This window comes from Rhagoletis zephyria, unplaced genomic scaffold (assembly GCF_001687245.7).
Source record: "Rhagoletis zephyria isolate East Lansing unplaced genomic scaffold, Rhagoletis_zephyria_1.1 Rzeph_scaffold_03084, whole genome shotgun sequence".
NCBI classification, from domain to species: domain Eukaryota; kingdom Metazoa; phylum Arthropoda; class Insecta; order Diptera; family Tephritidae; genus Rhagoletis; species Rhagoletis zephyria.
In genome coordinates, this window is record NW_016160168.1 from 1 (window position 1) to 25,783 (window position 25,783).

The window sequence follows — 25,783 nt, forward strand, 5'->3', positions numbered from 1 at the left end:
CAAAAAGTGTTAAACCATGTTACAGTTTTGCTCGTCACTGTACATATAGGGTGGTACAGATATTAGACAGCAATTATTTGTGATTTGTTAATGTTTTCTTTTTTTTCAGACAACCGCTACTACAGTCTTTTGCAAACTTAGTCATGGAGCGATACTCAGTTGAACAACGCTTAAAAGTGATCCAAACATTAATGCCGATTTAAAAAAAAGCTTCATGTGGGATGGGGCGCACTTAACTGCACCCACTGCAAAAGGAAAAAAACTATGCACCCACAACGAGTCGCGTTTGGCGTGGTTTTTCTCATGGCGGAGCCTTCGGACCTGACTTCGGTGCCACTTGCTACACACTGGAGGCAAAGTTGGAGAAATTAAGGTAAATGCGACGCATATTTTTAAAAATGTTACTAAAATGGAAAACGTGATTGGAGCTTCTCACTCCACTCGGAGCTATCAAGATAAATTTCGATTTATCTGGAGATCGTAAAATTTTTTGTATCGTAAGCCGGCCAACATCAGGAACTTGTACCCACATACTACAAGATCGTTTTAGTCTTTTATAGAAATGTTGGCTATGCCTTAAACACATCTCCTTTATTGCCTCTCGAGATATATATGCCTTGAAGTAATGATCGGCATGTGTGCCAGCAAGCGAACATAGCGTAAGTTTCGCCAGTTATTTGTGTCCTATGGGTCTCTTCATTAGGTGTGCGGATACCCTTGCCCTCGTGTTCACATCATGTTGCCTATATGGACTATTATTTGTATATGTGTAAGAAGAAGATCCTTTGACAGCCGTCGAATTGGTCAAAGCTTTGCCACTTTTACGACTGACATGCTCGCGCAGACGTTGAAGTTTGCAAATAATAACATATCTGTTTACATACTAATCTGTCTTTACAATTCATCTTGCTTCCCAGATACGCAGTATCCCTACTTTGTTTATAATGTATTTTGGTCTTGAACTGTTCGGAGATATACTATAAGTTTTAATCAACGTCTTTCTTAATCCCCGCAAGGGTTGACCTGAAATTCAAGATTTGAGCATATCGTCATATTGACAGCGTCATAAGAAACACCGAGTGTAGCTCTCTTTATCTGACTTTTGAATTTTCCTTCCCTAATAACCAAAGCGCCCTGAACTTGACTTTTTAAATTCCATAATGCAAAACAGACGACTCGGTTGTCGAAACAAAGTAAGTCGATGTCATCTGCATGTACCAGCAATCGTACACTCTTATAAAAAAAAATAAGTGACTTAAGCAGTACAGTTCTGTGGATCTTATTTTCTACTCCAATATCAGATTCAAGAAATCACTCGATAAAGAGTCGGCTCGTCTTAGAACCTGGTTTAGTATCAAGCGGCTCGGAAAGGTTCTTCCCCATTCTGACAGAGTTGATGGTATTGCTCAACGTCATTTTACACAGCCGCATTAGTTTCGCAGGAATACCAAATTCGAATAACGTGGATTTAAGGCAATTTATTCTCGTGCTATCCAAAGCGGCCCTGAAATCGACAATCAGGCGGTGTATATATGTCGATCCTCCTCTCATGAATCTTTTCCACTTCTTTGTTTTCCTCGAAAATGATGCATCGAAACAAAGGTGGCGCCTTTCGCTGGCCGTTAATCCCCTCTTTGTCGATTTGACAGCATCCACCCATTCGCTGACGTCACAATAGTGTTTTCCGCACTTTTAATGAATATTAAATTTTCATATTGTACCTATTTGCCGTAAAGTTGGATCTAAAAGTATACAAACGTACCTAAAAAGTAAGTATGTATTTTTATGTGCATGCATTTTCGATAGCTGGGTGACTACCTTTTCCTACGGTACCATATCTATTTTGAACTTACATCAAATAATCTCTTCTATTAAAATCCTATGTCTACGTCTTAACTAATATTTATTCCCATTTACAAACGCAGGAGGCTATTAGAATTCCCACACTGGAAAACGCGTTGAAATGACTTGAAAATAAGAGAAAATTTGCCGATAAGTTATTTAGCTTCGGTCCAAATGTACCTGTAATGGGCTTGTACCGAATATAAGTTTCAAATTTAGGAGACTACAGTACAATTATAACTAGTTTTACATCACTATATTCCACCACATGTTATATTTTATATATCAAAATTAATATTTACTCTCTCATTCTCTCACTATTATGACGTCACACCCAGTTGATATCAGCTCGTTGTTGTGTTCTATCATTCTTGCTGCAGAGTATCTCTATATGCGGGATATATCTCACCAGTGGTGACAAGGCAATATTCGGTAGAAAAGTCATACCTGCCTGGTTGGTAGTAAACAGGAACTCTTCCGCAGAGGAGATGGAGTTCCACTCATCATTTATAGCCGAGCAACTGGAGAGTTGTTTAGTAAGAATGAGAGATGAGTGCGAAAGGTATCGATTGTTTGACTACTGCTTTTCATCGTCCAGTTTTCGATGAGTACTCTTTCTAGACTCATCGTCCAGCGCACTGGCGTTTTAGTTTTTGTCTACCACAGCGTGATCAATTTATTTTTTCGTCCTGCTGGATACCTCGATGTTGGCGCTTCTGGAATGCTCACTACTCTGTTCTGTGACGTGGCTTGATCCATTTCCAAAGGTCAAAATTGAACTTTTCAATTACACAATTATTGCTCGTCGTCTTATAGCTTTAAATTTTGCGAACACTACTTCTATCTTGTGAAGTCTCTTTATCAAGGCGATAATACATATACTTACAGTAGCAAATATTTCGGTACAAGACTTGAAGACCCCCGTTCTTAGTATGTAATCAGAGAACATACCCACTTTAAGTTAACGGCTATTTGAAAAGTTATATTTACGCAGAATTTCCGAACTCTAAAGATGTTTATGTAAGTTGTATCAAATCATGGAATGTGCATAAATAAGAACACATTGACGCTTAAACAAAATGTTAGTGTTGGACCGAGCTTTTCCTCCGATTTGTGGCGTGCGCCTTGATGTTGTGACACAAAGGCGGGGACATACGTTGTATGCCTACGCCGAATGGCAATTGTATTTTTATGAGAAGCTGTTGTGGCTTGCCGAACTGTGCCTTAGACGGTCCCAAGCCCGGTTTGAGAAAACAGGAGGGAAGACAGGGGGCTTTGGTATTTCCAGGGTACAGGCTTGACAACCCCGTCTACCCCAGTTAAAGGCTACCAGTCCTGAGTCGGTGGAGGTTCAACTGGAAGAAGTCTACGGCTTTCGAGAGTCATACCAAAGACTTTAAAAATGGTGCCACGGGGAACAGATGCCCCCGGAGTGTTTTCGTCGGCGAGACGAGCAAAACTGGTGACACAAACAAGGCTTGCAAGGCAGGCAAGGCAAACACTGGCATGGCTTACACGACTAGAAAATGGAGAAAATGGTGAAAATGGAGATAATGGAGAAAACAGTTGTAATTGGAGGAAAAGTGTGGTGGAAACCGCTGGAAATGGTGAAAAAGTTGTGCGCAAGTTGAGCAATTCGATCCGTTGCGAAAGCTGAGCCGTGTCACCGCTCCTGGATGTGGAGGGTGCCCACGAGCGAGGCGAGTAGGACGTGTGAGATGAGCAAGACGGAGCAAGATGGTGAATGTGTGTCGAGCAACTCGATCGGTCGAAAGTTGAGCAAGTGGTGTCACCGCTCCTGGATGTGGAGGGTGCCCACGAGCGAGGCGATTAGACTTGTGAGACGAGCAAGACGGAGTATGAATGTGGAGTGAAGTAGTCGTGTAAGTCGTTCTAGTGTGAGCTGAGTCAGTTAAGTGGGTCAGGGTGAGTTGAGCCAGTCCAGCAAATCTCGCCGGCGAGCATTACTCCGGTCTGTTCATGGGTACGGCCCCTTTGGGGAGTATCGTGGTGGCTGTGGTTTAATACCTAAATGCGGGTAGAACCAGCAATGGTTCAATGTGGAGTTGCATTNATGAATAATGAACAGAAAATGTTGCAGACATGTTTGTAAATAAATAGGTAAGGCAGGCGAAGTTTATGCGCGCGAGCTAAATGAAATGCGTTTTTAGTAATTCTTATCCATGCCATTCGCTAAAATATTACTTTGAAGTAGAATTTTGCGATCGAAGCAATGCGAAGAAAATTTGAAGCTAACTCAGTTAGTAAATGATTACATCTTTATGTAATAACGGAATGAAAAGGTCCTTAGGTTTGACATGCAAAGCCCTACCTCTTTGGATATTATGCCCTAGACTTATTCCACTAATTTGGTATTACGACGGAAGATATTCCATCTGAAGCCGGGGATTTGCAAAGTTTGCAAATTCCTCACAGTTACACAGCTGGCAGTCTTTACCAGGAAATATTGTGAAGAGTATGTCTTCTGACCAGAGTGATATACATTAGTCTCTTAGTTATGCCAATTATAGATGATTGGATCGAATCCATCGTGGCGTAGTATCGTGGTCCTACGGTGGAAAGCAAGCAAAGTCAGGTTGTGCGTAGATTCCAGGAAAGTGAAAAAGACTCGCATCCGTTGCCCTATATCAGTGAGAGCAGACTAAAGGAAGGACTTTACGAGACGGGATTGGTGGTTCCATGTAAACCACTGTTTCACTTTAAAGTAATAATAATGCCCTATGTCTTATGCAATGTACAAACACTGAGTCGGCTGATGGATATAGCTATTCCTTCACGGTTGCGGAGAACGTCTTCGTCTACTTTGGTGACTTGATAGTGTGCAGCGTGAATTTCTCGGATCACTTCGAATCTCTGAGGGAAATGGCAAAAACTTACGGGATACAGGACTTACAAGCAACGTTAAGAAGAGCAAGTTTTGCCACAAAGAAAGTCGTTTCCTTGGGTACTTCATAGGGACCGGTTGTTTAAAAGTAGACCCAGGCAATATAGAAGCGGTAAAGGAGTTTTCGATCCCGAAGTCTCCTCGTCAGGCTCGTAGGTTTGTGGGAATGGCAAATTAGTATAGGTCGTTCATTACAAGTTTCGCTGATAATGGGCCAGCCAAACTGTCTCCGTAAATCACCTGGCTCTTTAAGCTACCTCCTAAGGCGGTTGAAGCATTCAGAAAATTGCAAACTTCAATGAGTTCTGCACCTGTTTCGGTAGAACCACATTTTTTAAAAGAGCTTATAGTCCAATGCGATGCATCCAAAATAGGTGTAGGGGGCGTTTCATTCCAGCTCATTGATGAGGGAGCATTGCCCTTCTGTTCATAGCGATGCCTTTTGACGTGCCTAGATGAAGGTTCTGCTCCTTCGCCTTCTGAGACCTCGACGCTGGACCTAAGAGTTCAGTGTGAACTTACGGCTCGCTAATCGCTGCGGGTTCGACGAGCCGCGATCACCGAATCAGGTTACTTAGAGACCTTACGGTTGAGAAGAGCTTACTCACGCCTCTGCAGAGGTGAAATTGCAAGTTGCTGTTTATGCTATTAAACCAGTTGTCGAGTCTTTAAATTGAGATCTCTGATCCGTGGATCCCTGGGGCTAACCTGGCGAAGATCGTTACGCTAATTTACTAATTCAGTCGCTTCAGCGTCGTAGAGGTCTGTTAAAAGTGCGATTTACTCGGTTCAAGGCAATTAAGCCTATGCATTTTTGAATGGAGTTTGGAAGAGTCATCCCCCGCCAGTTTTGACATCGGGCGAGATGGTTTTTTTTTGGTGAAACCTCAAAAACAAATATTATTATTATGAAGGAACTAAACAGGCTAACTACTACAATTAGTACAGATGAATACATAAAATTTATGTTTGGGCAAATGTTGTCTAAAGCTGTTCATACATACAATGATTTAAATTCAATCGATCAACTGTTACTTTTAAGTAGACTGCCAACTCATTAGAGACGATTTATGGAACTGACATTGAATTTACTTAGGAGAATTTTTCCTTTTTGATATATTTCTTGCTGTAAAATTTTTTTACGAAACTTCTTAAGGCCACACGATTGGTACATTTGTACAGATTTGTACATTTTTTATACTGGGCTATTGGTACAAAGTAAAAAAATTGGGAGGAAAATTTTTTGTAGCCATAATTAATTATGACGAGACAAGTAGATTATTTAAACAAGTAATTTTTAAGCAAAGCACACAACCGACTTCGATTCTCATATAAAAATTTAGGTGTACCGTTAATTTCTTCATGATCCAATTATCGGATCTAAACAAAATTAGTATGGGACCACTCTTAAGGTACCAGTTTCCGATGAAAAATTATCGAAATCGCTTAAGGGGTCTAAAGTTATGCGGTAATATATGAACATTTGAACTCGGTTAAAATCCATGATTATTTTATTGATTAACATACGATTTCCGACATTTAAAAAAAAAAAAAATCTTAACCCTTGACGACCCAATGGTGGTATAAAGTGACCTCCTTTTTATTTTGTGGTTTTATTGAACAAACTTGAATGCAGTTGTTTCTAAATATTTATATTGTCTAATTTAAAAAATATTACCAAATTATATTAATTTTAATTAAAACCCTGAAAACTCTAAATTTCCTAATTTATCTGCTGAAAAGTTAAAATAAAACAATCTTGGCAACAACAAAATTGAGAACAACCCTTTGTTCCATTCTTTATTGAGTTCCTTGAGACCTTCTGAGCGCTAGCTATTAATTCGGATATTTTGAAGCGATAGGCCTTCTGTGCTTAATTCTTTATTCCTTTTTATTTAGTATGGAATGTCCAGAGTTTCCAGGCCTTTTGATTCAGCTTCTCTTAGAAGGTAAAAAGTTAAATGAAATAATAATGAAACAGCTTGAATTAAACTTTGCTGTAGACACACACCGATGCGCCTACTACGAATTTTTATTTTTTTTACTTTGTTTGCCATGGAAGCTCACCTTCCCGTCTGCCTTCGAATTGCATTGCTATTGCAGGATCTTCTAATAAAGCTTCCAAAGCGCAGGTGTTATTGAAAAATCCCTTCGTGAAGACGTTTATTTACAAGCGCTCCTCATTTTGCCGACTGGGTACTTATGCAGTTCGTTTGGTGATGGTATTTGTAAGCTTTTGCGTTAAACTGTACATATTTAATAATCTTAACCTAAACTTTAACTTTCACACATTTACAGTGTATGCCTTGCAGCGTTGCCGAAGGATCAATAAAATTATAGTTTACATTTCATTACGGAATCCGTATTTTCCAAGGAAGATAATCATAGTAAAAACATACTCGTACATAAGTAAAAATACTTTTAATCGAAGTTGAAGTTAACTTTTTCATTTTTCCTGTGCAGAATTTGACGACGTGTTATCACCACATGCATGGATTGCTCATATCAAGCACATAAGCTAAACACACATAAGCTTTGGATCTACTTATATATTGAATTATAATTTACGGGTATTAAACAAGCTGGACAACTTGACAACATTTTATCCACTGGTAAGTGCTGTAAGTATGTTCGACGTTTTTTTTTATACGGAAGAAAATGAGCAACCCCATCAACAAAAAAAAAAATGTCAAAAATCAACAGTAAGTCCTAACTACTTCAAACTTACACTCTATTATACTAAAATTGAACGGGATGCAAATTGCGTACTGAAAATCTTTCTTAAAAATCTAACTAAAAGGCTTGAAATTTTTACGAAACTTGCATTTTTTATTGCAAAAATTTTGAAACGTGGATTTATACAGTTTTTGTTAAAAAATTAATTACATTTTTATAAAGAAATAACATAAAACACTATTTTTGACACGGGGTTATAGTTTCAGACTCTGCAGTACATATTTCAAATATTTCGCAAAAGCCTTGATATATCTTGGCATGACTTGGTTTCAGTCAACCAATATTGCGCCATTTTCTGTTTTTTTTTACCGTAAATCATTTCTCAGACAAAAAATAAATAAATACTTCAGTAACTTTAAATATTTTTGGGCCGCAAATCCATCTTCATTTATGAAGCCTACAGTATACAGATCTTTTGCTATCATAGCAAATTATCGAATTCACTACTCCGAGGTTATTCTCTACGCCGCTCATTAAAAAAAAATATAAAAACTAACAAGTAAGAAAGTCTAAGTTCGGGCGGAGCCGAAAATTAAAAACCCGGCGCAAGTATTAAATATATGATTTTCAATCAATATCATATATCAATTTTGAGTAAATTAGCGTTCCTAAATTTCGAAATATTGAAGTTTCAAGCATTTCTGAAATTTACCGTTATATGAAAAGTGGCCTCAATTCTAGTCCGATTTCAATAATTCTCAACGTTTTGCTTTTATGTGGCAGGCACAATAACCACACCGAGTTTGATAGAAATTGGTAGAACGGTTACCGAGATACATATATGTGGTTACAGTCCGATTTTGCCCATTTTCAGTACCATCCGTCCTACGCCCCAAAGAAATGCACGTACAAAGCTTCGTTAAGATATCTAAATTTTTACTCTAGTTATCGTGTGCACAGACGGACGGACGGACAGACAGTCACCGCTTAATCGATTTCTCTTTTCATTCTGGTCATTTATGTATACACATTTTTCTATATCTATCTCCATTCGTTTTGCCTGTTACAAACAACCGTTATGTGACCAAAGTTATAATACCCTTGTGCACACGTGCGCTCGGATATAAAAATTCCAAGAAATTATTTGTCTTAAGCCGGGGTCAAACGGTTTGTCCATTTGTACATTTTGACCGTCACAGAACAAAATAGTCCTTCCCTGCGTATACGTAATCTAAGCAAAGTGTATAGAGCAATATTAGCATATTGAATACATACATACATACATATTCATGTACATACATGTACATATAAGCCTCACCAAAAAAAAGTCGCGGTTTTTCCATCGGAATTATAACGTTTATTATATGTATTTAAAGACTCCCCCCTAAAAATATCGGAAATATATTAACATTGTCGGGAGCTGGACCGATTTCAAAAGACCTCCAAAAATAAAATTGAATTTTTAAAATACTTTTTCCAAAAAATCACCTCAGGTGATAGAAGAGTTTAAACTTAAATGCTCCAAATAAAAATCTCTAAAAATCGTATCAACGGGAACAAAGTAATGAGATTTTTGGAGATATTTTCAAATCGGCCCAACTCGCGTAAATCTTAATATTTTTCCGTACAATTTTGGCAGAAGTCTTAAAATATAATAAATTTTAAAACTTCGATGGAAAAACAGTGCCGTATTTTTTAAAGGAGAGTGATGCATCCTAATGTACATACATCCATCCAAAAGTTGTAAAATATATCTAATAAAAAAACTCTTACTTTCTTAAAAGAATTAATTTTTTTTGCAAGAAAAATATCTTACAAAATTCTTTAAATGATGGTGAAACTTTCACTCAGTGCTGGCACTAATCGATTGACTTTTTAATCAATTAGTTAATTCGATTAAATTCAATCTGATTACAGTTAATCCTGATTAATCTGATTAAACAATTAATCGTAACCCCGATTAAAAAAAAAAACTATTTTTAATCAATCACTCTTAATTTGATTAAGCAGGTTTGGTGATAAATTAATTTATGCTGGAATTTTCCTATGCACACAAAGCCAGTTAATCGGGTATGGCTAAGTCGGGTTTCCTCATCAATCTAAGAAATTTGGTGTGCATTTTCATTAAGATCTTTGCCAACATACATTTTACAAACTAGGTTTTAATATCCCTCTGCACATGTGCGCTGGGTTGTAAAAGTTCCCAGCTTATGTAAATATTACTAATAACAATAATTATAATTTTTCTTTTATGTTATTTGCTTTTTATAAGCGTAAAACACAAAATAATTACTACAACTGGTGTTTGGTTTTAAATTCGAACTTAACCAGATTTTGTTTTTAATTGGATTAATGATTAATGATTAAAATTAATTAGTCGTAATCGCCGTCAGATTAATTAATTTTAATCGACAATCGCGATTAACATTTTAATCGTTAATTTTTAATCGTTAATCAGATTANCAATGCCGCTGAGATGAAAACAATATACATATGTTTAACAAAAACAAAAAAAAAGCAGGCAAACAAATACATGAAACAAAATAAAACACAAAAAGTTAAATTTTAGTTCCTAAAAATAAAATTTAGGTAGTGATATGTTCATTTTAAGCATAGTTGAATGTACATATGTATGGATATGTAAATTTACATATGCATATAGCACTTCCAGTAGCGAGATTTTGTCTAAAAATTTAAAGTTTTGAATTTGGGACACAAAAAATTGGAAATTAAAAGCTTTGTGTGTACACTACAAGAAACTTTAAAAATACTTAAGCAAACAAAATACGAGAACGAGCGCGTGAAAGATTTCATAAATATTTACTTAGTCGAATCATTTTGATCTCACAAAGTGTCTAGCGGTATTTTTTGAATCGCTATCTGTCTATCTATCGTCGGCCGCTGTGGTGTAGTGGTAAGCAGTGCGCGCTTTCACTCATCANGATTTTACCAACACTGCTTTCACTGAATTCAAAATTAATTTTAATTTATTTTTTTTTTTTTNCATATGTATGGATATGTAAATTTACATATGCATATAGCACTTCCAGTAGCGAGATTTTGTCTAAAAATTTAAAGTTTTGAATTTGGGACACAAAAAATTGGAAATTAAAAGCTTTGTGTGTACACTACAAGAAACTTTAAAAATACTTAAGCAAACAAAATACGAGAACGAGCGCGTGAAAGATTTCATAAATATATACTTAGTCGAATCATTTTGATCTCACAAAGTGTCTAGCGGTATTTTTTGAATCGCTATCTGTCTATCTATCGTCGGCCGCTGTGGTGTAGTGGTAAGCAGTGCGCGCTTTCACTCATCAGCACCTGGGTTCAAGCCCTGGTCAAAGCAACATCGCAAAAAATATAGAAAAAGGTATTTTATTAACAGCGGTCGTCCCTCGGCAGGCAATGGCAAACCTCCGAGTGTATTACTGCCATGAAAAATAGCTTCTCATAAAAATACAATCGCCGTTCGGAGTCGGCGTAAAACTGTAGGTCCCTCCGCTTTGTGTGACAACATGAAGGCGCACGCCACAAGTCGGAGGAGAAGCTCGGCCAAACACTAACATATGTGTAAGCGCCAATCCATTCATTCATTTATCTGTGAAATTATGAGTACTAATTTTAGGAAATGTCTGTTGTTTTATACCTTCTCGGGGAAATATATAAAATTTTGTAAGACTACATAATTTGTGTTTCTCACTAGCTCGAGATGACCCAGCGGAGTGTAAGCCTAAGCCGGACATTGGTTGAGAAGGTGCTCGACGTTTTCGACTTTCGCTTTCCTACTGCGTGCATTCCTACTAGGCACATGCCCAGTGATGGTTCTAGCCACCATTCGGAGTTGAGGGCGTTCGCGAAGAATAAGGGCGCTGGACCTATCATTGTAGAGTCTGCGCTAGGTTTGACGTACTGCCCTTGTACTCTCCTTGATGGGTCTGTGTTCCATTTTCGGTTTGCCAGTCCGACAAAGTAAATTTTAAGCCCACTGTTTGTAGGATGCAAGCGGCATATGCATGTACCCGTCTCTTAGGAGGTACATATTTATTTGTGGCAGTAAGGGGCTTGCCAGTTCTGGTCGCTTCAACTGCCTCACAATTACCAATTACTTATATCTCTGTGTCCTGGAACCCTAATAATCCGTGTTATATACTTGGATGCCAGCTCGTTTAGAATATATATATCTACATTCGGTAGCGGTGTAAGAGGTAGCCGAGCAGCATTCTAAAAATTGTATAGCCGCTACGATCCACTGATTTTGTACACTATCGAGGAAAGATTTTTGGAACTTGGGTGNTAATTGTCCGAGAAAATTCTACCTTATCAGCTATCAAGTCAGTTTGAAACACACTGCAGTGATCTGGCAATCGAAAGCATAATCTGAGTGGCAGTTCCTCCGAATCCGACGCTCTGATCCACTGATTTTGTACACTATCGAGGAAAGATTTTTGGAACTTGGGTGCCGATTCTGTTAAGAGGGAGCGAAAAAATTGTTTTCTGAGCAAACCTTTTATTATTGAATCATGGTCCATTGCCTTAACCCACTTCTGTAAAAACTGCTGAAACAAAAACAAACAGGAAACCGTAGCGCACCCTCCTTGTAGCGTTCAGCTACTTGGAGCACAAAAGTTCACATCGCTAAAGATTTTTATCTTATATAAGCCTCCATACTTCATTTTATCAACCACGCTGTTTAATTTTAATATAGTCATACGCGGCTTATGATGTAAAAATGGCAATTATTGGCTATTTAGACGGTAGGTTTTTCGGCGCCATTTTAACCTTACCTAAGGGTTACTTACCTTATGGACGTTCCTCATTCATTTTTATGCATGACTTCGACGAAATTCCACTTCTGAATTATTTCTTATACTACGAGTTACACCAAAATATAAAAAGTTCTTACTTTCTTGAATTTAGCGAAAAATCCAGTGCTGTCAAAGTATGCTCATTGAGAGTTGCCATACTTACTTGCAAAATTCAAGATGCCACATATCAAATTAATATCATACCATACTTTCAATGCTTGCTTTAGTTGCCTAGTTCAGTTAAAAAAAATATTAACTTCAAACGTTATACATACATATGTACATATGCATTTATACGAAATCCTTTTTCTACCACTCAACTTCTAACCGCCATTTTGACTCAGATAAAAAATAGTATGGTAGCAATAGGCAGACAACATTTCAACTTTTAACAAGCCTTTAGAATTCCTTTAAGACTCTATGGAATTAAGTTTACATACCTAATATTAGAATAAATTCTTGAAATGCCAACATTTCAAACATTTTTGCTCACATGCCTGCATACTAATGTATGTATGTATGTATGTGCATATAAGAAGACAAATGTTTTATGTAGTGATGAATCTACTGAAGAAGCATGCAAGTTTGCAAGTACGTAAGTTACTAGATAACCATGAAAATGTGGGTTTATATCTTTGTAGATATGTATGACTACTTACCGAAGTAATGTAAGTGATCTTTTAGGCAATCATAACGTTTAACTTTTCTCATTAGTAACCATTAAGTGCAACAACTCCTGCCACCGTGCTCGCTTGCAGCTTACTCACTTAAAGTGCAGTATGTACTTTTATATTTACGTATGTGTTGTACATACACATACGTATGTACATATGTATTGCTGTACAAGTATGTTTGCTTACCGCTTGACCGCCGACAACTCAAATAATTGATATCCCAAGAAGGTATTTCATTTAATTAAATTCACCAGCCACTTACAAAGCGATTCTGAATTTTTCAGTGGAAGACATGCTGGCGACGTTGTGCAAGTATGTCGTTCACTTGGCGTAAAAGGTAAAATTCCATTTGGAGTGATGATGCGACCAATATGCATCACAACTGCCATCAGCACCATCACCACCGCCAACCGCCAACCGCCAACCGCTCACTCTAATCGCCAACAAACCATACAGTCAGCCAGCTAGCTAGCTAGCCTGCCATCTTCACTTTAAGCTAACCACCAATCTGGTAAGCAGTCGATCAGCGCAACAGCTAGCAAGCTAGCCAACCAGGCAGCCAGTTAGGCAGCCATCGATCGGCTTGATCGGCACATTCGATCGATCGATCGATGGACGGACATACAAATGCGTACACTAAAGTTGAAAAATCAGCAGGGTGGCACAGGAGGCAAGGTTAGCAGTGCATATACATACATACATAGCTTGTCGTTAGACAGTCTGGTGTTGCTGCAACATCAGCTATTCGCTGCTATTGGCGATGGGGGTGCCGGTGGTGAGCATCTAGGGGTACAAATCTAGTTGTACTTGCCCGCCTGCTAGCCTGCCTTCTGCCTTCTTGTCTACATGCCAGCCTGTGAAGTTGCAGTGTCAATGTGAACAGGAGCAGCATAGAATCTACCATAATGGCTATAGTATCTATCTATAGTGCACACAAGAGCGATCTTTTATACAAACTGAAACATGTTGTTTGTTGGAATGCAGTGATTATCATCAGGGAGCAATAACTGTGATGACATAGCAGTCCAAACAGTCTAAACAGTCCAACGACTAGTAGTATGCGAAGTCGTCATGACCGGTGTTGCACACACACACAAACACACACACACACACACACGGCTTGAGCAACAAACTCATATTCTCGCATACTTGAATTTAGACGACGCTTAGGCTCCGAGTGTAGCTTGCTTCCTCGTAGATAGTCACTGCACGTGGACTGAAAATATTTCCTATTTAAGGATGTAAGGCAGGCCAAGCCAACAGGCCGCAGTGCACCGACTGAGCTGGCTGTCTTGTACTGTGGCTAGAGTCAATAGCTGGGGAAATACTACTTTATATGATCATTCGGGATACAGAATGTGTTTCTTCACGTTTATAACTCTATAGACAAACGCGCATTTGCGCCGACTTGTACGAATGTATGTACATATGTATACATATGTATATGTATTTTGTATGTACGTTAGTATGAGCATAACGAATTCTTTAGACGATACGCAACTTCTACGGTGATTTTTGACTTTAATATCGACTAGTATGTTTGTTATTACTGATGTGTTACTGCTGCTGTTGTTTCTTCATCATCTTGCCAACGTCAACTTCCACTTGAATGTCGTTGTCGTCGTCGTCGTCATCGTCATCGCCACTGTCGTCAGTCCGACTGTTTGAGGACGAATATTTGCGCGTTGCACTTGGTGGCATGAAAAGTCCATAGCAGCCTCGGATCGAGTGTGGCGCGTGTGTTTGTCGACGAGCTCCTCGTCGCATATTGGTGACGTACTCGTACTCGTACGTGTATAATGATACATTACGCAAATCCTCCAGAGGTTGTAATGCTGTCGAATGTTTTTACCATTTCTGGCCATTTACGCTGCAGCAGCGAGTATGTCTCACTAAACTCCACTCGACTGGCAAACAAACGGACATATGCACATACATACATACATACATAATCGTACATAGTATGTACATACTCTTACAAATAAAAACTAAGCAGTAGTGGAAAATGTTTGCAAAAAAAATGAAGATTCTGAGAAAAATCCGGTATGGAATGTTCCAGTGGGATTTGTCAAAACTTCTTTAAAATAGAAAAAACGCAGTTACGTATGTACGTAGTATATATGTGTAAGTACTCGGACATAGTGCATACCATAACGTATACATACTAACTTACATACATATGTATATGAAACAGTAACTCAAAGTGTTTAGATTTGGCTGGAATGGCCATGGCACTTTACCTCGAACAGTTTGAGCGGTTGATAAAAATGTATTTCCTCATCATTTCCTCAAGCCATCATTTTATTCCTCGCCAATATCAGCAACTCGTCCCTTCTTGTTGTAGCGGCTACAACAACCCCGCCCAGATCGGTAAGTCCCTTAATCATTTTCGTGAAGCTCAACCAACGGGAGACCCAAAAAGCGTGCAGCTTCGATAGGACCTGTCCATAAGGGCAGAGGCATTAGTAGAGTTGCGTTCAGTGTGCATGCGAAGAGATGTCGCGAGTCATGGGACGCCCCTCTGCATGCTGGGCACTCGTTCGGCACATCTGCGTTTCCTCTGCTCAGGTACAAGTTAAACCTGCTGTAGTAGTCAGAGCAAAGTTGGGCTATTGTGGTTCGAGTCTCCCGAGGCAGACGAAGCTCTGTCTCGTCCACCTCTTTTGGTTGTGTGCCCAGAACGGCATTCATAGGTCGAGAGTATATAACTCTTGAATCACTCCCTGTGATTGCCGTTTAAGGCCTGTCGGTATGCTGTCGGGTCTAGAGGCTGCTTTATGAACCTCTAGACTACGTCCGTTAGCTCGTATACATAGATGCCCTTTGATGTGCCGTGACGAGGGTCAATTTGCTTGCAGGTTGCCAGCAACTTTTATCTGCCTTTATTCCAGGTGCGGCAGGCTAGCGACTTGAGATCCTTGTTGCGGCTTTGTACTTTGTTGACAATTGCGGTTGTATGTGCCGAGAAGGAGAGCAGACTGTAGAAGGTTACTCCGAGTATATTCGGGTTATTCACCCTCGGGATTGGTTCGTAATCGACGTGAATACTCAATCGTCAGCATAAGAGACAATCGAGACTCCCTCTGGTGGTTGAGGGAGCTTAAAAATATAAAAGTCGAACAGTAGTAGGGAAAGGACACCACCCTGTGGGATCCCATTTTTTATTCTTCTGGGCTTGCCGATTTGTCTCTAAAAATTACTGACGAGTGTCCACCACTCAGATAACTCGCCGACCACCGTTTAAGTCCCTGTGGGAGAGAGGTGGCCCTTTTGTCTTCTAGTCGCGTGGAGTGACTGACGGTGTCAAACGTATTTGACAGGTCCAATGCTACTAGAACTGTTCTCTCACAGGATTGGGTTCGGTTAAGGCCACGAGTTATGTATTTAAGTGTATATGGAGTTAAGGGCTGTTGTTGTGCTGTGTAATTTACGGAACCCATGCTGATGCCTCGCTGGGGTCAGGTGGTTTGTTAAGTGCGAGAATAGAAGGGTAGTGTCTTCGCTACCGGGGAAAGGAGAGTTATCAGACGATAGGACCCTCCTTTGTTGGACGGTTTCCCTGGTTTAAGCAATGGGACCACTATTCCCATTTTCCAGATGTCTGGAATGATGAGAGTGGCCATAGCCAGGTTGAGGACCTTGGTTGGTTGGTCTACTCCCACAGGATCCAAATTTTTCAGCATCAGCATGCAAATTCCGTCGGGTCCAATGACTTTGGAGGCTTTCGCCTTCGCGATGGCGCACTGGGTATTGGCAGTTTGTGCAGCCTTCTAGTCACTCGGCGCTTGGCTTTGTCCGCCGGAGGATGCCGTGTGAACTGTCGGCTAAAATAGCTCGCACATCGCTTCGGATCCGACGAGGCGTGGTCGCCAAAAGATATTTCGACTCTGTCGTCACGCTTCGTCGGATTGAAAAACGGCCTCACGGTTGGCCAAAGCCGAATCATGAAAAATACGGCTTACTTTACTTTGAGAAAATTCTTTGGCGAAATTTATTTTTAGGATCAAGTCCATATATACACTTATGGCCAGCTGATTAAGTTCAGTGACATTTTGAAAAGTTTTGGCTATTTTTCGTTTATTTTTATTTTTATTTATTTACTATTTATAAACGTCCAGGGCATTATTTAACTATCGCCATATAAATCCACATTTCAAATCTTGTACAAAAATTATAAAAATTTGACAAACTTTACCAATTACATAAAAATTGTNTTTTTTATTTTTATTTATTTACTATTTATAAACGTCCAGGGCATTATTTAACTATCGCCATATAAATCCACATTTCAAATCTTATACAAAAATTATAAAAATTTGACAAACTTTACCAATTACATAAAAATTGTTGGGTATGCAATATTATCATCCCGTTGCAAGGCTTTAAATTCCATTATATGATCCTTTTTGCGATCATTTCTGCCAGTCACTGTTTGTCTGTGCGTTTATCATTAATGTATGTATACATTGTATATTTTATTGCATTAACTCGCTTATTGCCAGTATATCTATACAATCACGTGTGCTGTTTGCCATATCTAATTGCAGGTGCGTTTTTAATTTGGCTATGATCGACATTTTACGCATTGTTGTGGCAACAGTTCCTTTTAGATGAATTCCACACGTTTGAACACCTACAAAAACGCTGAAAAGGTCTTACGTGTTCCGTAACTAGAATAAGATATATATACAATAAAATAAGGAAAATTTTCGCTTAACAAGTTTTTCCTGAACATACTCATATTTGTACAAACATATGCTCGCCACCGCACAAGAGCCCAATCAATCACAAGCAAGGCATTAAAACATTTATTAAACGAGTTAAAATGCTTAAATTACGGTAATAATTTCCTTTTCTTANTGCAAACATATGCACGCTCGCCACCGCACAAGAGCCCAATCAATCACAAGCAAGGCATTAAAACATTTATTAAACGAGTTAAAATGCTTAAATTACGGTAATAATTTCCTTTTCTTAAAGTGTAAATATGAAAAATTGCTGGCATTCATTTGCATATGGAGCGCATTGCTCACACACTGGTCTCCAAGCGATCACTCATAATAATACCAAATAGTACACAAAACAATGTCGGCGGCACGGCATTCCTACAATGGGAGGAGTTTGTTGCTATTGACCAACCAATAGCACCGTAAAAGTCTGAGCCGAAGTTATGATTACTTACTTTTACATACATACATATGTACAACAAACAAACATACGTACATGTTCTACTATAAATAAACAAATCAAATCAAAATCGGGCGCGCGCGCACGCCATAGACACTCACTCGCTCAACTAACTGTCGTGTGTGGGTATGAGTACATATTCGTGTATTGTAAAAGATAAGACCTTCATTGGCAGTAATAGTTAATTAAAGTCTGGTTTGAACATTTTGAATATTCGTGAATGCCTAAAGAGAAACCAATACCAAAAAAGCAAAGTACAAAAAATGCACGAAAACAAAAACAATGCTATGAATGAAGTTCGACTTATCGGCTAGTCAGAGAGCCAGGTAAACAGCTTGATCAGCGAATGAAAACTCAGCTGGCCGACTTGAAAGAGTGCAAAAAGTCTACACATTTGGGCTCTCCAATCCAAGAGCAAGCAAGCATTATGAAGCAATCGTGTAGCATAGCTGGCTTTCTTGGCGGCGCTCCGGCTGGTTCGTTAGTGCTCCAAACTAGAATAGTACATGCGCTGGAGCAGCTCTCCATTTTGGCGTAATGCAGCAAAGAAAAATAAAAAAACGGTCGTGCTATGTGGCGCGATCGAAAGCGAGTTTATTCGGTAGCGCGCCTCCATCTAGAGAACATCAAGGTGGTCGCAATAACGACATAAACGCTTAGATCAATTCATATTTGTCTGTTACAAGCGATAGTTCCGCAATTTACGTATTTTTTGCCAACGAGTGAGCGTACAAAATAGGAAACACTCCTTATCAGTTGTTTGGCGGCGTTTGGTTTTGCAGTAATAGTAGCAGCAGCAGATAGCAGTGGCGGCAGCACAGCTTATGGAATCATTATCAACATTTTTGGAGGATATTAAAAAAATAAATAAAAATAAATGCATTTGCACACAAAATTTCAACTGAACCGGCATAATAAATTGTGGCATTTTTTTGTTATAATTGCATAAATTTTCTACGTATGGCACACGAGCACTTTGCAACACTGAAAAAGCATTAAAAACCACTGACTCTAGTACGCCCTGTACTTCCGCTGCATTGTCAAAAACGAACAGCTGTTTTGGCACCTAAAAGGAATCGAAGAAAATAATAGTCCGGATTGCCAAATTTTACACGGTCGTTTGGAATTTATGTTAATTTAAATAAAAGTTTTTGAAATTAAAAATAGGAATCGCATATCTACGCGACGTGCACGTTGGCAGTGTGTATGTGTGTGTGAATTCCTCCTGAGGCAGTCATCAAATGTGCAGGCAGTTCGGCGAGCCACATGCGTTAATTTGACATTTGCGTGCAGCTGTCTCGTCCGCCTGCTTTTGGTGTTATCCGATTCGATTCTATACGATCCGAGATTCCCTCAAAAAGTGTCAAAAGTGCGTATTTGTGTTTATTTTTGGAATTCAAGTGTTTGCTGTATTGCACAGGCCTCAATAGGCAGCCACCGACAAGAGCAACATTCCCTGTGTTGCGATCTGATCAAATTTAGTGTTGATACGAAAGAAAGTGGTATTGAAGTGGTCATTTTCAGTGCCGTGCCGTGCCGTGTGATATTGACCGCCGCCGCCATCGCAAGCGTTCCTGATTCGCTAATAATTACTGCGATACAGCAGCACCGAAACGGCGTCTACAACAGCAACGGCTATACAACAGCAGTTGCTTCCGTGTGTGTTATTTAAAAAAGGTGAAAACATAAAATCGTCACGGTGGAGAACTTCTACCTTAGAATGGATCCTACGCGAGGTGACTCGCGCTATAACCTCAATTACCCCATGAGCGGCATCGGCCTGAGTTTGGCCGATCAGGCCGATATCTATGGTGGTAATCCAGCGGCTGTTAGTGCGCTCGGCGGTCGACCACCATCGGGCGGACTCATACAGCCGATGGGCGGTGGCGCTGGCATAGGATTCAGTTCCCGTTCGAGTGGCCTCATGCCCAACAGCTCACAGTGTCAATCCTTGGTTACTGGCACATCCAATAGTGCGGGCGGTAATACGAGCCATCAGCGTGGTATCAAACGCGCTGGCTCTGATTGCTATGAAGATCATCATCGTAGTAGTAGTGCTGCGGGTATGTCATCACAAGCGTTACAAGGACTTGATTGTGTTGGAGGCAGTGGGCAACAAAGTGCACAGCAGCAACAGCAACAGCAACAACAACAACAACAGCAACAGCAGAGTGGCAATGTGCCCGATGTGGTGGACGACAGCTACACAGCGTTGCAAAATAAAAAATCACCTCCTGCCAATGGCAAGAAAACAAAAGGGCGAGTCAAAATCAAAATGGAATATATAGATAATAAATTGCGTAGATATACGACATTTTCAAAACGCAAAACTGGCATCATGAAAAAGGTGAGTAGTGCAAAATGTAATTTTGAAAATATTCACATCAAAATTAACGGAAAAATACAATAATAGTCATTTGTTGGAAAGTTGGGCGCACGTTAATTATAGGCGTGCTTATTAAAAATGTTAGATATTAGTTTTGCTAAAAGCGATTTTTTCTTCCCAACTTGTAGGTTAATTAAACCTACTGAATGTTTGCCTTTAAAAACATGCATATGTAAAAAATTCAAAGATAAGCAAGTAAAGGGCCTAAAAGGTAGGTACTTCCTTTTTTGCACCTCACACCCACTTAATGATAAGGAGTGCTGCAAGACTATTATATAAAAAAAATTCGGGCGATAAAGTATCGCTAAGTGCTTCCGCTTGCTAAAATCACTGGCCGTATTTTCAAAGTTAAAAATCCCTAGCTTCATATACAGGCACACATATGTATATATGTCTGTATTTACATCCATACTTTGTATATAATGTATTTTTTACCACTATCCACACCGTGAGTAGCAACGTTCTATCAGTAGGCGTCTTATCGCTAAATGCAGTGGATAACCAAAATTACACGTTTTAAGTTTCAGTCTACTTTAAGTGCATCTTACTAAGTAAATCAAAAGAAAAATTTCCATTGGTAAATATTGTGCCAGCTACTGTAATGCAAAATGCAGTGTGAGAACGGTAAAGATGTGCGGCTTTCGATTATTTTTAAATCTGCGGGCTAAAATAATGTTAACACTTTGGCACACGCTTACGCATTTGCATTGAACTATTTTTGCTTTTATCTTGCAAAGCCATCGAATTTGGAATTTATTGCTGCTGCCAAAAGTGGTGTAGGTAGGTTTTCACATTTGAGTGTTTGTTGTTGTTGGCGGTGGTACCGCTGGTAGGCGTTCGCGTGTGAGTGATGCACACTTTTTGTTTTACATCTTTTTAAATAAATTCCCCCATTTTGAAAAAAAAAATTTCTTGAGCGGAGTTGAGACTGCATTAAGTTACGGCATTCTACTAGATGAAATGAGTTTACTGCGAAAAATGTTAATCGAATTCATTTAAGTTATTCACTTAAACTAGGGAAAAGCCTCTAAAATAGCGAATGTCTCGAAAAATTTTTTAGAAACTGAATTGTCAAATTTACTATTAAATTTGCCATAATGCTTATTAGAAAAAATCAAGAGGTTTTGTAAAAAAATGTTACACTTTGTCTTTTCCTTGACTCTCTTTTAAAATTGGTTAAATTGCATTCGCTGTAGGTTTCAACCCGACGATGTGTTTTCAATCTTAATTTAAAAAAACGTTAAATTTGACACAGAAAAAAAGAAATAAAAAAAAAAGCTCTGGTACAAAATAAAAAAAAAAAAAAAGAATTTACTAAAGATAGTATACCCAAGATTATTTTCAATCGGGTACAATTGGGCATTATTTAGTCGCAACTATTCCCATACGGGTATTATTGTGGATCAATTAGTCTCGACTCATCCCTTACGGGTATAATAGGAGATCAATTAGTCCCCGACTCATTTCTAACGGGTACTAAATATTAACGATTTAATAATTGTGTGCGGCATTGGCACAGAGAGAGAGTATTCACTTGACAAAACTGTGAGCTCCGGTTCGAATCGCAGCAGGCGCAAATTTTTATTTTTATTTTTTAAAAGTGACTAGTCGCCTTTTATATCCATTCGGATATAAAGGGAAACAATTAGTCCCTTCATAAGACATGCTCCAACAAAAGCGAACAGTTCATTCCATATAAAGAGATCAAAAGTGGTATTAGTCGCATGTTCCTTTGCGATTGCTCCCGTAGTCATCCCGGATTAGTCGCATTTTTTGCAGGGAATTTCCCTGCAGCAATTCAGTTTCACCCTAGGTTAGCCCTCAGATAGTGTCCCTATTGTTACCAGCACTAGTCCCTCATAATTCCCCTGCCAATGGATTCAACTGCCATTTTTAGCATTGGTGTGTCATTGGAAGAGGACCGGTTCAATCAACACTGACCGTAAGATAGTCCTGGACGAGTCCAATTTTGGAGAGTTTTTTTTTGGTTGGAACAGGATTGCGTTCTGCATTTCACAGATGCTTTTTCATATTTCGGAAACAAAAAAAAAAATCATTTTATAACCATGTTGCCTGTTGTTTATTGAATTGCAGGACAACACCACCCTGTCACTGCCAAACTGTCCTTTTCGTCTATCACTAGACCGATTCCTTGAGGACTGGTCGCAGCTGACATTTTCGATGCAAGCAAATGTCCAATTCTGACCAGTCAAATTTTAACCAGTGAAGTACTAGTCCTTTACGCCTTATTGCTGCAGGGTTATTCAAAATACACTAACACACTGAACCAAAAACACCAATACACTAACCAAAGACACACCTACAGCCTGCCAGAAAAAACAGTAAGAAGAAGAGTAACTTTACTTATGGAACTGTACGATGTTTGGAGCACATCTTATCCCAATCGTGTAAATACACAAATATTTTTCTTTATCCTAATCCCGAAAAATTATTTATTAAAATTTTTCCATAGAAGTTCGCTGTATTGTACCAACCGTGTGACTATAAAAAAAAATTGTCGCCCAATTTTTTTATTTTGTACCAATCGCCCAATGTAGCAATCGTGTGGACACTGCCTTCAGAACATTATTATTGATAATTTCAAAGCCGTGAAACCCGCATCCATCGGGAATTTTTTATAACACAAATTACGTTGTGCATAAATTTGATAAATATGGAAAAAGATATGAAATGTTTGGAGTTTGTTTAATTTTTTATTAATTACCAACGTTAGTTTATTCACTTTCTGATAATAAGAATAAAAATTCTTGAAAGATCTATACGCATTTATCGCAAAAAAAAACCAGTTCAAAACATGAACTATTTTTCTTAATATTTTAATATGTTTTCGAAATTTGCATCAATTTGATACAAACGATGGATGCGGGTTAAGATTACTTTAGGGTACTAAGGTTAGTTTTTAGTTGATTATGATCGAACAAATTTAAACTGGAAATAATGGTTGCATAACGATAAATTATGGTCGAAAAATCCCAATTTCAACACTCAAATAATTAGTTTTATTATAACAATGCCAACCTTTTCGGCACCTGTTAAAATTATAACATAAATTTCCAATTAATCTATTACAAATTTAATTAGTATACAAGTAACAATCCTTTTTTCTCTGATCTTTAAGCTCCATTTAACTCTTACAGTAACACCAATAACGGACAGCCATATCACCCTCATACTGCACTTTCAACAGTATTGACTGCACCTTAAATCCTTAAAAAACCATACAAAAGTTTCTTCAACTTTTTACAAATTCATGATTCCACTGAATGATCAAGCTTAAAAAACAAATTGACAATGCTCAAGTTAAAAATACTGTGGAACAATCAAAGAACAAGGTTCAAACTTCAGTGGGTTAACAACTGGCTGAGCTTATAATGAAGGACATTTCTTTTCTGTTTAAACTTAAGGGAAATACGGTTTTCCTTTATAAGAACTGACGGTTGTTCCAGAGTTGATTGACTTCGTAGAGAAGATGATAGATAAGTCTTTAAGAAATAATCTGTGTTGCGTTCTAGATGGCCAAGCACTTACGATTGAAATACCTATGCTGCAGTACTTAATCCGGAAGTCGAAAATATGTCTCTAGCGTCAATTCAGAGTCCCACTTTCCCTTCAGGTTTAGATCATCTACTATAGTATATCTGTACATAAATGTTTATGCCATCAGACATTTGGTGAATCAATCCGTGTTGGTAACACAACTTTGGATTTCTTATAGAAAGCGATGAAGGAGTCTACAAATAGTCCGAACTAGTCACCGACATGTCTGAGTTTCCTCGGTCTATGTGCCGACTTATTTAAATCTGACTGCTAAAATATAGGCCATATTTTGAGAAATTTCATTAGGTAGTGGTAGATACAACATCGGATTTAACTCTAAATTTTTATTGGGATACTTCGCGTACATTCCGAAAACTCCTAAGTACATACTTTAAGGTCCGTACAACCTGCAATGCGAAGCGAATACATCTTAACCTCAGAAGTAGCCAAAACATGGCGCTGGAAACTTGACTTACCGGCAGGCCGAGATGCACATTAGCCCACATCCATTAGCCTCCACTACAAGACTATGTCTTGAAATAACAAACACCTGACCATCATGAAAAGAAGGCTAACTTAACGCCACCTACATGTATGTCTGCCCCGCTGAATTAAATTCTGCACTAGCTTAAAATTAGAGTACGCTTAGATTATTTGGAACCCTATTTAGAGCTGTCGTGCCAGTAGAATTAAAAGAGTTCAAAGAAAATTCATTCGTTTTGCTCTTCGACCTCTTAACTTATTAGTCTGAACTCGCTAGAAAATAGAAGAACTGTTCAGTGACTAATGTTTGTTTCTAATCTGATCTCTGTGGGCATTGATTGCCCTGGTCTCCTTAACCAGATAGGTTTCTATGTTCCCCACAGAGTCTTGCGTTTTCTTTCCTTCCAATCTTTAAAGGAGTCTAATAACGTTTCAAGAGCATTAGATATTGATTTTTCCTCGCCAAAATCTATACTAAAGTCCGCGCTTGATTATTTTTCATATTCTTAGATTGAAGTATAAACAAATTTTAAATGTTTTTTAAAACTGCACTCATCCAAGGTACATTGCTGAGGAAAAAGTTCAATTGCCTTGGGATATCTCCGTTCTCTCCCTCTGGTCAAAATAGGCCTTTTCTGGGGTTATATAACGACAACGTTTGAAAGCTTAGCTGATCTAGGAGGCATCAAACAGATCGGGTTAGACTTACTTCAACCCCCAAATAGATTTCAAAACATCCTATCTGTACAAAAACGCTACTTCTTCTTCTTATTTAGCACTACAACTGTTTGTCGGTTTGGGCCGGGACCAAAAGATTTCGCCAATTGCATCTCTCCTTTTCGAATCGGCGCCAGTTGTTCATAAGTACCGAGTGCAGTCAGGTCCTTCTACACTTGGTCATTATATTTCTTGAGTGGGCGTACAAAATCTCCAAGCCAGCGCAATCGTTGTATTTTTATGCGCTTAGCTATGCCCAGGTTATTAAAAAGTTCATACAGGTCGTCATTCTAACTTCTTCTTAACGCGCCACCCACGCGAACAGGGGCGTAGATCTTGCGTATAACAATTCTCTAGAAAACCCCCAATGCCTTCTCATCTTTGTCTGACATTGTCCACGTTTATGCGCCATAAAAAAAAGGACGGTTATGATGAGAAACTTGTATAGTGTAATTTTCGTTCGACAAGAGAGCAGTCTGCTTTTCAATTTCCTACCGAGCCCAAAGTAGCACCTGTCGGCAAGAGTTATTCCTCGCGTGATTTCCAG

At 38.7% G+C, this 25,783-nt stretch overlaps 1 protein-coding gene and 1 long non-coding RNA gene across 2 annotated transcripts in view; both read left to right on the plus strand.

Moving 5' to 3' along the window:
- The first annotated feature begins 112 nt into the window (after positions 1–112).
- LOC108368355 (uncharacterized) lies at positions 113–17,695 on the plus strand. The gene is made up of 3 exons (XR_001848354.1): positions 113–373; positions 7,211–7,359; positions 17,453–17,695. It is a non-coding gene; the product is annotated as an uncharacterized LOC108368355 (long non-coding RNA).
- A 422-nt stretch (positions 17,696–18,117) lies between these two features.
- Positions 18,118–25,783, plus strand: part of LOC108368354 (serum response factor homolog) — a 49,731-nt gene continuing 42,065 nt past the window's right edge. The window contains 1 exon segment of the mRNA XM_017623200.1: positions 18,118–20,439. Coding sequence (XP_017478689.1) covers positions 19,813–20,439 — 627 coding nt within the window. The 5' untranslated portion in view covers positions 18,118–19,812.